The 14,053-nt window shown below is 45.2% G+C and overlaps 1 protein-coding gene across 9 annotated transcripts; it reads left to right on the top strand.

Annotated features, from left to right (window-relative positions):
* Positions 1-413: 413 nt before the first annotated feature.
* pfkfb2b (6-phosphofructo-2-kinase/fructose-2,6-biphosphatase 2b) lies at positions 414-13,145 on the top strand. 9 transcript variants are annotated; one of them, XM_084464807.1, is made up of 17 exons: positions 414-567; positions 925-1,027; positions 1,953-2,078; positions 2,488-2,584; positions 4,079-4,145; positions 4,366-4,440; positions 4,617-4,673; positions 4,921-5,045; positions 5,322-5,529; positions 6,876-7,022; positions 7,470-7,574; positions 9,035-9,164; positions 9,437-9,499; positions 9,585-9,649; positions 10,617-10,805; positions 11,698-11,720; positions 12,197-13,145. In XM_084464807.1, the coding sequence occupies exons 2-17, from the start codon at positions 943-945 to the stop codon at positions 12,264-12,266; spliced, it is 1,632 nt and encodes a 543-aa protein (XP_084320933.1). In that variant the 5' UTR covers positions 414-567; positions 925-942; the 3' UTR covers positions 12,267-13,145. The 9 variants fall into 9 exon arrangements, 8 of the variants coding, with proteins under 8 accessions (XP_084320933.1, XP_084320936.1, XP_084320935.1 ...); XR_014633206.1 differs by having other exon boundaries at positions 10,617-11,720; XM_084464810.1 differs by lacking the exon at positions 10,617-10,805.
* Positions 13,146-14,053: the final 908 nt, after the last annotated feature.

The following is a 14,053-nucleotide window of genomic DNA, read 5'->3' as shown; positions in this document are numbered from 1 at the left end:
TGTATTGACTTTTTTTAGATAGCCAGGGTTGCTTCATAGGCTATGTACGTATTGAAAGTACCTATGCAGATGTTTTCTGTCAAATTTATTTTGTTGGAAATAAATAAAGTGATTTATGTAGTTTCTGTGTCTATGTGTATTATTATTCCTGCCTAAATGAGAATTATAAGTGATGCAGAACTGTAACATTTACATCTAAACTTGTCAAGTCATGCTACTGCTGTCAGTTCTTTTAGCAGCCCAAGAGTTAATGACCTTGATAGATTTGTGTGTGTGTGTGTGTGGGGGGGGGGGGGGGGGGGGGGGGGGATTACTAACCTACCGGGGATCTATTATCAACGTTACGGTAGGAAGCGTGACGTGCAGCTCGGAGCTCTTGGAGGACAGCAGCGCGCTGGTAGCAGCAGGTTGGGCGCTAGGACAGCCTCTGCACCGGCCGCTTGGTCGCCGTCACGTCGCTCTTCTCCATAACTCCGGTACATGAGAGTCTACCGCTGAGGACTATCCGGGTTGAGACAAACCACGACATTTCACCCTCACAGCTGGAAGCATCTGCATTGAGGGCAGGTAACCTAACGGTTTATAAATGTGTTAGGAACATGTGTCAACGTGAGATTTTGTGATAGTAGCGACTGGGGTAAAATGATTTGTATACAACACCGATACTCACGTGTATTGCGCATAGCGTTAATTTTTATCAGCGATTAGCTAGTCCACTGCAAACTGCAGATGCGCTGTTTTGAGTTTCAATACCAATGCGATCAATATCTGACCCATCGCCAGAAAGATGGCATTCTATATCGGGGGCTGATAAGTTATAAAATTGACAAAAAGTGTGGATACTAATTGAAATATACCATTAAACATTACGTAGAATGTTTGAAACTATAGTGATATTTGAAAGGAGTGCTTTAACTTTTGAAGCACCGGAGCCTCGCTACCATGTCCAGCGTGCAGAGGGACGGCAGCCCGGCTAGCCTGGCCGAGGCCAAGAGGAGCGAGCTGCGGATGAAGGAGAAGAAGTGCTGTGAGTAAAGGGTCAGGGTTAGCGGCAACAAACGGCGGCGGTGCGGGGTCTGGGCTGGTGCGGTGAGCAGCGCCTCATGGGGTGGATGGTGATGAGAGGGAGCGAATGGGGGAGTCAGTCAATATAGGCCCTCTGAACAAAGATGGCAAGTGTGCTTCTTCCTGTGCCGTTTCAGACATTATTGCATTTATTATTATTATTATTATTATTATTATTATTATTATGTTTATTGTTTTTTACATATCACAAATAAAGCAAAACATTTAAGTTTTAGAAAGCAGTGGTGCATGCAATGAGTTCTAGATCACCGGGTTACAGTTTCTGAAGAGATATTTATCGTGTGCCGAGCTTGGAAGGTATTTGACCCTTGGGAGTAGCATACTGAGTATTTGTTTTAGGCCTTGTAGTGGAGGCATGAAAACTGGAGGATTATTTATAGTGCAGACATGAGATTAACTGGATCACCCACATTTGAAACAGGTTACGGAAGAAATGTTGTAAATTAACCTTGATTTATTCAGGAAGTCTCACTGAGGGCTACAACTCGTATGCAGAGACCATAGACAATATCACAGCCACCCAATTACCTTTGAAACTTTATTTATACCATGACAGCGTGTATTAATTCATACTAATTCATAAGTACTTTAATACTCATTCTGGGGTTGCTGTCTCTTGGACTAAAGTATTGTTAAAATAACTTTATAATATATAGTTATTATATAATTTATAATATAATTTTAGATGATAATTTAGCTATCTATTTAAGTTCTACTGAGCTATTTGACTGCCATGCAACTCTGTATGTGCCTGTAAACTGTGTGTGTGTGTGTGTGTGTGTGTGTGTGTGTGTGTGTGTGTGTGTGTGTGTGTGTGTGTGTGTGTGTGTGTGTGTGTGTGTGTGTGTGTGTGTGTGTGTGTGCAGCGTGGGCGTCCTACATGACCAACTCCCCCACGGTGATCGTGATGATCGGCCTTCCTGCCCGAGGGAAGACCTACATGTCCAAGAAACTCACGCGCTACCTCAACTGGATCGGAGTCCCCACCAAAGGTACACACTCAGACACACACTCAGACACACACTCAGACACACACTCCTAGACTAGTGAAGCAACCATTGGACTGTCCAGACATGTAGAAGAGGCGGCCGGACGCTGACCATCAGCCCCTTCCTCCCCGTCGCTTTGTGACGCGGAAGGAGACGATACACAGGAGATACGTTGAGGACAGGAGATACAATAACACAAAAAGAGAATGATTTGTATTCACCTCAATAACAAATTATACTAGAAAACATTATCTGTTCAACATCACAGAAAACTGACACCTAAATCTGCAACGACTGTACAGAGCAGAGCGATGAGAGAGAGAGAGAGACGGGAGCGCAGGGCGAGCTGCTCAACACACCTGTCACGGTCGGCTGCAAGACAGGAAGTGTGCTGACTTCCTGTCTCCCTCAGGGTTCAACCTGGGCGTGTACCGGCGGGAGGCGGTCAGGGCCTACAAGTCCTACGACTTCTTCCGCCATGACAACCAGGAAGCCATGAAAATCAGGAAGTAAGTTCTGTGGTTGTCTAGGCCAGGTGTGTGTGTGTGTGTGTGTGTGTGTGTGTGTGTGTGTGTGTGTGTGTGTGTGTGTGTGTGTGTGTGTGTGTGTGTGTGTGTGTGTGTGTGTGTGTGTGTGTGTGTGTGTGTGTGTGTGTGATCCACTTCACTTCACAAGGTATGGCATCAAACAGCAGGGAAAGGATCTGGCCTGGTGAATTGCTTTCACCGTCCTCAGATCATATTCCTCTGGCGGATAAAGGAAGCATCAATGACTCAGCTGTTAGTGGAGCAACACTTACAACACTGCTGACGACCGGACGCTTTAGGATTAAATAGGTTTATATAGCATACAGGCCTATTGAAAATGGCCACCGCAAAATAAGACATTCACAGACACACAGACGACACAGAAAATAATGTCTCACCCTCACCATCATCTGAAAGACGATGATCGATGATTAAAATATACTAATGGATAATCCATTACAAGCCATTCCAAAATCGATTGAGATATTATTCTACCTAGTGACCTGTAGCAACTCATATATCTATTGTTGATCTGATTGATTATGGTGTGATGTCACTCTTCAACATCACATCCATCAACTCTTAACATGATAAGGATTAAAAATAATTCAAATCATGAACTGATATCATATTTTGAATATGATCTCATGAACTGTAATATAATCAGGGTTATATCTGACAAATATATGAACTCAGACCTGATAAAAGAAGATTACAGATGATTAAGAAAAACAGGGCACCATGTTCTTTAGCGTGAAAGAGCATTAACATAACTAACATAAATATAATATATATATATATATATATATATATATATATATAATATATGTACAGTATATATAATATATAATAAGGTGATCTCGACACTGACAGGCAGGGCCGTCTGGTCCTCTGATGGCTCTGTAATAAATTGGTCTTTTAATAAGTACACTCACCTCTTCCTGGCACTGTGGCAGACATTAACAAGCTGCCACTCTGATGCTATTACGAGCCTTAGCCATTCTTTCAGACAGTCCAGAGCTCTTTGGTATACTGGATATACCCAAGCCAAGATGATGGAAAAGCCTTTTGGATCAAATGAGGCATTATCTGTCTTAAGCTATCTAATGTTATCTAATAATTATTAAGTCATTCAAACTCGCATACATTATTGCATACACCGATACATATCAGACCCTGACACAGTTATTTCGATGTTAGCTGAGACTCTATGTGGAGGTACGGATAGGACTGGAGACGTGGAACATGCTGTGCTATGGGTCATGTCTAGGGTAGGTTCATGGCTAATAATAGAGCTAGGTCAGGTGGTCAGGTGTAGGGCAGAGATAGGTTTATGGGTATGGATCGAGCTGTAGGTCGGTGTAGAGATAGAGTATGGGTATGGCTTCAGGTATCTGTAAAGCTGTGTCAGGTTTTGTTGTGATGTAAACGATCTGTTGTGTGTGTGTGTGTGTGTGTGTGTGTGTGTGTCTGAAGACAGTGTGCACTGGTGGCCTTACAGGATGTGAGGGCGTATCTGACAGACGAAGGAGGACAGATCGCTGTGAGTCTTCATCCTCTTCTGTATTCCTGTGTCTCGTCTTCATCTCCTTTCTATCCTTTTAAACACTCCAAAGGGATTCCTTTAATCCCAAACTGTCATACAAATGAATAACAAACGGTGACTCTGAGCAGCAGCAAACTAGACCCTAACTAACCCTAACCCTAACCCCTTTTTAAGAGTTTCTATGATTTTTATATTCAATGTTTTACATTTGAACCAGGTGTTCGACGCAACAAATACGACGAGGGAGAGACGAGACCTCATTCTCGCTTTCGTCCAAGAAAACGCATTTAAGGTAACCTACATTTATTACGACAACAAATGGCTATATTAACCCTAACCCTAACCCTACTCAACACACTAAATAAAGAACACGCAGGCAGCTGAACAGCAATAACAGGCCTGGAAGTGAGCTACAAATATTTGGGCTTTGAGTCAGGTCTGCATTGTAAACTTCCTTCTCTGCAACAGGTGTTTTTTGTGGAGTCAGAGTGTGACGACCCAGAAGTCATTGCTGCCAACATTCTGGTATGTTCTAAGGTCACTTTGAGGAATCCTAGCCTATAACCAACCAACTCCTCACAAGGTCAACCTCATAACCTATTAATACTCACAATGGGCCTTTTTCACCTAGTGGCCATCTTGTTAGAAACACTAGCTGGGTGAGGGCCGCTGAAAGCTGAATTATACCAAGATGGAACCAAGATGGCTAGTTGAATAAGGCTGATGTCTGTTGGTTATTCATCTGTTCTGATCTGTTGAAACGTGTGTTAAGGAGGTGAAGGTTTCCAGCCCAGACTACCCGGAGAGACACAGAGAGCGAGTGATGGACGACTTCCTGAAGAGAATCGAGTGTTACAAGGTCACCTACCAACCGCTAGACCCTGACCAATATGACAAGTACGACTTCACGTCTTCAGCTTCCTGCCATGAGACTAATTAGCAACAGTCCTCCCCTGAATAATATCCTTACTTAAACAATCATGAAACCACTCAAGTGCAGCTTAGAAAGACTTCATCTAAACAAAGCAAACAGGAACATTAGTTACCTAATTATATCGGAACAAATCGTGTCAGTAATCTGAATAACAACCAGGTGCAATTCCACCCAGATTCCACTAGGTGGGGACATAAAAGAGGTTTCTTGTGCCTCGTCTCCCTCTGCTGCCAACCCAGGGACCTGTCTTTCATCAAGGTGATGAACGTGGGCGTGCGGTTCCTGGTGAACCGGGTTCAGGACTACATCCAGAGCAAGATCGTGTACTACCTGATGAACATCCACGTCCACTCCCACTCCATCTACCTGTGTCGCCATGGCGAGAGCAACCACAACGTGGAGGGCCGCATCGGGGGGGACTCTGAGCTGTCCCACCGTGGCAGACTGGTAGGCCCTGACCCTGACCCTGACCCTGACCCTGACCCTGACCCTAACCCTAACCCTAACCCTAACCCTGACCCTAACCCTAACCCTAATCTTAACACTAACACTAACCCTAACCTTAACCCTGACCCTGACCCTAACCCTGACCCTGACCCTGACCCTAACCCTAACCCTAACCCTAACCCTTAGGGCTAACCCTGACCAGACCTACTATCTGTTATACACTGACCTTAACCCTAACCCTGCCCCTACTCTCTAATGGCGCATTTCCACCGGCGGGTACGCTTCAGACCAGCACGCCTCAGCCCAGTAGTGAGGGTACACTTCAGACCAGCACGCCTCAGCCCAGTAGTGAGGGTACGCTTCAGACCAGCACGCCTCAGCCCAGTAGTGAGGGTACGCTTGAGACCAGCACGCCTCAGCCCAGTAGTGAGGGTACGCTTCAGACCAGCACCCCTCAGCCCAGTAGTGAGGGTACGGTGTAGCCCAGCTCAGTTACGGCTCACGTTTCCACCTCCACCAGTACCCTTATGGTGGGCGGGGTTTAAGCCGGACGGCGATAGCCACAGCAGCTACATAAGCATGGTGACCTCATAGCAGCCGACAGTGTAGCCTGCTAATAAATCCATGAAAAAGAAGAACGCGCACAATGAACAAAGAGCAACAATGTAGGATGTCCAAGAAGGACAGCAAACTTTTGCGCGACGTTTTCTTCAATAAAAGAAGCTTTCGCAATTGTCCAGAAATACCTTGCGGCCGCTGTGTTTGTTTGTTATTATCCCCCTGTCGCACAGAAGTGATTCTGTCGACCAATCAACAGACGGCATGTGTAGCTCAAACTTGCCGGGACCCTTTCAGGCTCTCAGTACCTCAACGGAGGAGTGTGAGATGAGTGTGGCTCAATACGGCTCAGTCCGGGTCACGCCCACTTTTGGCGGTGGACCGAACTTTGCAGACTTTGGCAGAACGCACCTTTGCAGACTGAACCGACCCACACCCTGCGGTGGAAATGCGCCATAACCCTAACTCTACTCTCTAACCCTAACCCTACCCCTACCCCTACTCTCTAACCCAGGCGGCCTGTAGCCTAAAGGTGTGGTTGCAGTCAGGCAGGGGTCAGACATGTGGAGTTAAGATGTAGCTGCTTAGGGTGGAAGCCTCTTCTAAATGACTGGAGTCTGATCCATAAGTCTCCTCACAAGTAACCCCATAGATGGAAGGACGTCGAATGGATGGATGGATAGATGAATAGATGAATAGATGGATGCATTGTGAATTAATGAATTAATGGGTGAATAGATAGATGATGAGTCTCTCCCTCACTCTCACTCCCCCCCCCTCCCTCCTAGTTCTCTCAGGCCCTGCGTGGCTTCATCGAGCAGCACCAGCTGTGGGACCTGAAGGTGTGGACCAGCCAGCTGAGGAGGACCATCCAGACGGCCGAGGAGCTGGCCGTGCCGTACGAGCAGTGGAAGATCCTCAACGAGATCGACGCTGTGGGTTAGGGGGCTTAACAAAGTAAAAGTCCCGTGGTTGATATGTGTATATATATCTATCTATATATATATCTATATATATATAGATATATATATACACACACATCAACCACATACTGTATATATATATATCTATATATATATATACACATCAACTACTTATATATATATCTATATATATATATATATATAAATATATACACACATCAACCACATACTATATATATATACACACATATCAGCCATATATATATATATATATATATACTGGGGGGGGGGCTTTTATTTTGTAAACCAGGATGTTCAACCACTGTCAGTTTGTTTGATCTTGGCCAATTACCCTTTCTACCTTTTAATTAACTACGTTATTCTGTATTTGACTGTTGTTGTTGTGTGTTGCAGTGTATTTCTTCACGTGTTGTTGTGTTGTTCCTCCTGCCTCCGTAGGGGGTGTGTGAGGAGATGAGCTACCAGATGATCCAGGCTTCCTTCCCGGAGGAGTTTGCTCTGCGGGACCAGGACAAATACCACTACCGCTACCCCGGAGGAGAGGTAACCGTGGCAACCGGACTCATGAAGTACACTTCATTTGCACTGCTTGTCAAGCTTGTCTTGTACAATTCCAACAAAATACCAAGTATCAGTGGGCATGAGTAGCCCTCCAACGAAACAATAATTAATATTGATAACGTTGATACGTTGGGGGGCGGATCCCTCCCAGGCTAGTCCTGCTCCAGTCCCACTCTAGTGTCCTGGTCTAGTGTCTCTGGTGTCCTGCTCCAGTCCCACTCTGGTGTCCTGGACTAGTGTCTCTGGTGTCCTGGTCTAGTGTCTCTGGTGTCCTGGTCTAGTGTCTCTGGTGTCCTGGTCTAGTGTCTCTGGTGTCCTGGTCTAGTGTCTCTGGTGTCCTGGTCTATTCTAGTGTTCTATTCTATAGTGGTCTATTCTATAGTGTTCTATTCTATAGTGGTCTATTCTATAGTGTTCTATTCTATAGTGTTCTATTCTATAGTGGTCTATTCTATAGTGGTCTATTCTATAGTGTTCTATTCTATAGTGTTCTATTCTATAGTGGTCTATTCTATAGTCATCGTATCAGGTAAACGGAAAGCAGAGGAAACATGTGGTTTCACTTTATGTGTTTTTTTGTCGGACTTCTTAAATTTTACGCTTTTTAATTGGTTTCACCCGAGCTCCCCCTCAGTTAATTGATCGTTTACCTTCCATGACCTCCAGCCTACTTTGATAACATCATTTAGATTTAATTTCCCCTGACACTTAGTTTGGTTAACGGCAAAAAGTCAACCTTGGGATAGTAATTAGCAGTGTATTGATGTAAGTGTGTGCGTGTGTGTGTGAGCTGATCCCTTTAAGCATTTTTGTGTGTGTATGTGTGTGTATCCATGTGTGCGTGTGTATGTGCATGCATGTGTGGGTGTGTGTGGGTGTGCTTTATATGGATGTGCATCCGTGCGTGCGTGCCTGTGTGTGTGTGTGTGCCTGTGTGTGTGTGTGTGTTTGTGTGTGCCTGTGTGTATGTGTGCGTGCGTGTGTGTGTGCCTGTGTGTGTGTGTGTGTGTGTGTGTGTGGGCGTGCCTGTGTGTGTGTGGGCGTGCCTGTGTGTGTGTGGGCGTGCCTGTGTGTGTGTGGGCGTGCCTGTGTGTGTGTGTGGGCGTGCCTGTGTGTGTGTGGGCGTGCCTGTGTGTGTGTGTGGGCGTGCCTGTGTGTCTGTGTGTGTCTGGGCGTGCCTGTGTGTGTGTGTGGGCGTGCCTGTGTGTGTGTGTGGGCGTGCCTGTGTGTGTGTGTGTGTGGGTGTGCCTGTGTGTGTGTGGGCGTGCCTGTGTGTGTGTGTGGGCGTGCCTGTGTGTGTGTGGGCGTGCCTGTGTGTGTGTGGGCGTGCCTGTGTGTGTGTGTGGGCGTGCCTGTGTGTGTGTGGGCGTGCCTGTGTGTGTGTGTGGGCGTGCCTGTGTGTGTGTGGGCGTGTCTGTGTGTGTGTGGGCGTGCCCCTCCAGTCCTACCAGGACCTGGTCCAGCGGTTGGAGCCAGTGATCATGGAGCTGGAGCGGCAGGGCAACGTGCTGGTGGTGTGCCACCAGGCCGTCATGAGGTGTCTGCTCGCCTACTTCCTGGACAAGAGTGCAGGTAGTTCACAGTGGAGGCCCGCTCAACCTCTATAAATATATGTCAAATAAGAATAAATAAGATAAACTGAACTGTAAGTGCATATATTTTGTAGCATGAGTATAATAACTGGCCCTGAGGACGCCATGCTCGCCCTATAGAGCAGCTCTATGGACTCGTATTTTCTCGTATTTGCTCAAATCAAATGTAGGATGAATACGTATAGTAGTACATACACACAACCACACACACTAACGTGTGGAAGACTGCATATTGATGTTTTCATCTCTTAGAGGACCTTCCCTACATGAAGTGTCCTCTCCACACCGTGCTGAAGCTCACCCCCGTTGCATACGGTACGTTTAGGTCTAAGAATTAACCAGAATAAACCTTGTTTATTATTAGCATTATTATTATTTCTTCTTTGTTATTGTTTTCCAGGTTGCAAAGTGGAAATGTTTTATCTTAATGTGGAGGCGGTGAATACGCACCGTGACAGGCCTCTTGTAAGTCCTCAGCTGACGCTCCGCCTTGTTGCTCTTTGCATTTTCTGCTGTTGACTTGAAGCCCCGCCCTGACCCATCCTAGTGCATCGGCCTGCTAGTAGAATAATGGATTCATTAATTAACCCTTGGGCAGAAAGTGCTGCATTTGATAATGGTCTTGTTTATCCCATCTTCTTTGGCCTCCTCTCCAGTCCTCTGCATAGGGCTTTCTCCTGCGCTGCTAATGGCTGTGCAGTGAACTCCGTTCCCTAACGCGTGTGAATTGACTTGCCTTCCCTGCTTGCATCGTAGATTTAGACGTTTCCTATTTGTCTTTCTATTTCACGAGTGGTCGGGATTTCTCTTCTGAATTTTGCCGTCGTATTCCGTCTCCCTGCGGAGGAGGGGCCTCTTGTTTGTCCTATCTTCACTCTCCCTCTTGGCTTCGAGGGACCTGAATGAGGCTGAAGTGCCGTTAGTTTCCTTTCAGATCTCATCTGTGTGGTGCAGTGTAGCGGTGTGAGGCCTTGTGATTGGGTACTGATTGAAGGAGCATAATAAAGTTGAAACATGAAAACGAATGGTTGCTCATGCTTCTGTAACATCTTTGATCCCTGCGCTTCTGCTGTTCACTCATGCTAAACGCTTATGTGAATAATAATAACCTTGATAAAAAGGCTCTAATTCAACGCATACATCGGTGTGTGTGTGTGTTTGCGTGTGTGTTTAAAGGGGCCTTTGCTTAATTGGAACAGTGTATGTTTGTCTATCTTGTCCATTGAACATTATTATTATTATTCCTATTATTCCTATTATTCCTATTATTCCTATTCCTATTATTCCTATTCCTATGTTTGTTTCAAAGTTGAGAACCACACACTAGAAGCGTCTGGTAGATGTGTCTGTAGTACAGGGCGTGCTTGGCTCGTGTTCTGGGGAGATGTGTCCGTTGTTGTTTCTCCGTCTGTTGACCTGATAACGCGTGCAGTGTGTGCCGCTCTCCCCGCAGGCTAACGATCCCAGGGACACCGTTCCCATCCTGAGACGCAATAGTTACACGCCCCTGGCCAGTCACGACCAGGTCAAACGGCCGCGGCTGTACAGCGCCGGCAACCGGCCCTGGCTGCCCGTCGCCCCCACCCCCTCTGCTCTCATGCCGGAGGGACAGCAGAGCCAAGTTAGTGTCAGAGTCACCCCCACCTGCACCACCTGCACCACCCTACAGAGCCCTACAGCCCCCACCTGCACCACACTACAGAGCCCTACAGCCCCCACCTGCACCACACTACAGAGCCCTACAGCCCCCACCTGCACCACCCTACAGAGCCCTACAGCCCCCACCTGCACCACACTACAGAGCCCTACAGCCCCCACCTGCACCACACTACAGTACAGCCCCCACCTGCACCACCCTACAGAGCCTTACAGCCCCCACCTGCACCACACTACAGAGCCTTACAGCCCCCACCTGCACCACACTACAGAGCCTTACAGCCCCCACCTGCACCACACTACAGAGCCTTACAGCCCCCACCTGCACCACACTACAGAGCACCTGAACAGCCCCCAGTCCTCCACTCTGTCTCCTTGGTTTCTCGTCTACTCTCTGCGTCGCCGTCTGTCTTTGTGGTGCATGGTGCCCTTGCTTCACAGCGCTGCTCTACCTAGCATGATAGCACGCCTACAGGTCTGATGCTAGCATTAGCGCCACATCTCCTGGGCACACACATACACACACTACACATTATGGGAGAAAAAGAATGGAAACTATTACAATTCCAGATATCTTGCATACATTGCAAGATGCAACATCGGACACACGTGCACAGAAACACACAAGTATAAATGTATAAATATATATATATATATACATATATATAAATGTAATAAAAAATAATAAATCATTACCCATTTTGTGTTGAGGAGTGCACGGATTCCATTTGTGTGTTTCGTAGGAAACAGTGGCATTGTCTTGTGAGTCCAGTGCTTCAGTCGTCTCCATATCTCTATCTATCCCTCTATCTCTCTCTCTTTCTGCCTCATCTCTGCTCCTGTCTGTCTCTCCACAGCCTTGGATAGGTGTCCAGTGTCTGTGAGTACCTTAGTGTCATTTCCTCCCCCAAAGGTTCAATTACATCATAATCATGAACTATATGAATGTAATTAACACTTATTCTAGTTTCCAACCGTTTCTGGAGCTCATTGAAAGCAGTGATTTGTGTTTCTGCAGCTTGGCGTCGTTAACCCCCTCTGATTAATAGCCATTTAGTCACCGTTGTAATACCCTAACTGGAACCTGGAAATCCTCTTCAATCAAAACACCATGAAAACCCTGAGTAAAAATTGAGCATTGCTTGATTGAAGTAATACAGCTTTTAAAACCTTAAAGTAAAAATGTGTTGTGAAGTTTCCATACTTATCGGTGTGAGTGCTTTGACCACATGCCACTACACTGACACAATGTCTTCATGACAAACACAGACAGGATGTCCTCCATACCAACAAAGTAGAACAGGGCCACGGCCGAATGGCTGAGCTGACACATGTTGGTTTCTCCCGTCTCTGAAGGACTGCCTGTGTGAAGGAACCGACTCGGACAGCCCAGAAGAGGCTAGTGACGGTGTCGAGTTTTGAGTGACCATGGTGCCCAAGACTCCCAATCAGAACATGCATCACATCAACGTAACCTTCTGCCTTGTCTATCACACATTCTGGCCCGCGCACGCTTTATTCACGCACCACAACAAACAAAATCTTCAGAACACACTCATTGCAAAATGTGTTTCTGCCTATCAGATTTTTTTATTTGTGTTTTTAATAAGGTGTGTTGGTCAATTCAACTTTAGAATTAATAGAATCGAAAAAATATAAACTCATCCTCATATTAATTACCTTTGATATGGTTTCTTAATAATATCTTGGCGCAAAGCCGTCAATGTGTAATAAATGACGCGGGCCGGTCGTAGGTTCTATTAAAGATCCTGCATGCCCTGACTGAGCGCCCCCTGCATGCCAACACAAGGTCATTGAACCAGTGAGCTGTAGCAGAGCTAAGTAGTGGCTCATTCTGCCTTACTGCACGGCTATACGCTGCATGCTATCAGAGCATCCTCTTTGCACAAGTACGTACAATTTATTTACCCAGCTCACCAACATGTTGTTATTTTACGTTCTGTGATTGTATACATATAAAATAGAAGTTGATGTTGATCATATATTTGATATGTTTTAACTTTGTATTTATTTGCTGTGGTCCAGACTGCTTCTGAAGTTATCTCACATGGTTCAATAAACAATAAATCAATTGCCCTAAAGTATTTCATGGTCAATCGCACAGGTGATATTGATGAGATATTTTTGATGGTATGAAGTATTTTTGAAATGAGGAAAATGGAAAACAGGATTTAAACCACGTTTTCAGTGTTTTGTAAAAGTTTAAGAGAGATGTGATAGGTCTATGGCATTGTGATATACAATACAGTTCAATCAAATAAAGTCCTGCTCTAAGTCCTTTTGAGATTCATCTCACTCTTATCTTTTTTCCCTGTGTTACCATTCAATTATGAATAAAATAACAAGATGTATCCCATGTGATATAAAAGCAATGATACAAACGAATTATAATAGCTGATGTTATATTGATCATACTTATTGTTTACAGACTTATGATAGTCAGTTAATTGATTGAAAAAATAAACAGTAAACTTGATCACATTAGATAACAGAGGGAATCATTTAAACCATGTTTTATATTTAAACGTTAATTAACACATAAGGCCGCATACCTTCCACCAAGAAAGCTGCAACATCAGCGTATTTCTTTGGATTGCAATTGCAACCCTGTTTACAAAATAATTTATCTAACGGCAACGCCTTGACACAGTCACGCCTAAATTATTATAACCCCTGTAAACCTTTGATATTGTCAGATTTTGATCATATAATGGAGAAGGTAAGGTGTCCTGTTATAGAGATCAGTTAGTGGGAGAGCTGGGTTTGGGATGTATGTGGAGCAGCTTGGGGTGAAGATAATAGGCTCTGTTTTCACATCTGAGTTGATGGCAATCCTATGGGCTTACAGGTGGACTGAGGAAACCAGACCTAGAGAGGTTATCATCTGCTCTGCAGCTGCTCTGGAAGCCTTAAGAGAGGGGAAGGCTCAACCTGATATTATTACTGACATTCTAACTAACTGCAAAACAAAGTTTGAGAAGAGAAGTAGATGTTCATATATCCTGGGGAGTGTGGAGCTGAGAGAAATAATGAAGGAAGAGAGGGTGGGAAAAGGAAAGCAGGGGTAGACACTATTTACTCTTTACAATCTCAAGTTAAAAAAAGAAGTACCTGCATTTTTCAGTCCTGTAGAGATTCAGTTAAACTGTGTAGACTGAGGCTGGGTCACTGTGGGCTAAATCACTCTTTATT

This window comes from Micromesistius poutassou (assembly GCF_964030765.1).
Source record: "Micromesistius poutassou genome assembly, chromosome: 2".
Classification (NCBI taxonomy): domain Eukaryota; kingdom Metazoa; phylum Chordata; class Actinopteri; order Gadiformes; family Gadidae; genus Micromesistius; species Micromesistius poutassou.
Note: the sequence above shows the minus strand (reverse complement) of the source record. Positions and strands in the feature narration are given on the sequence as shown.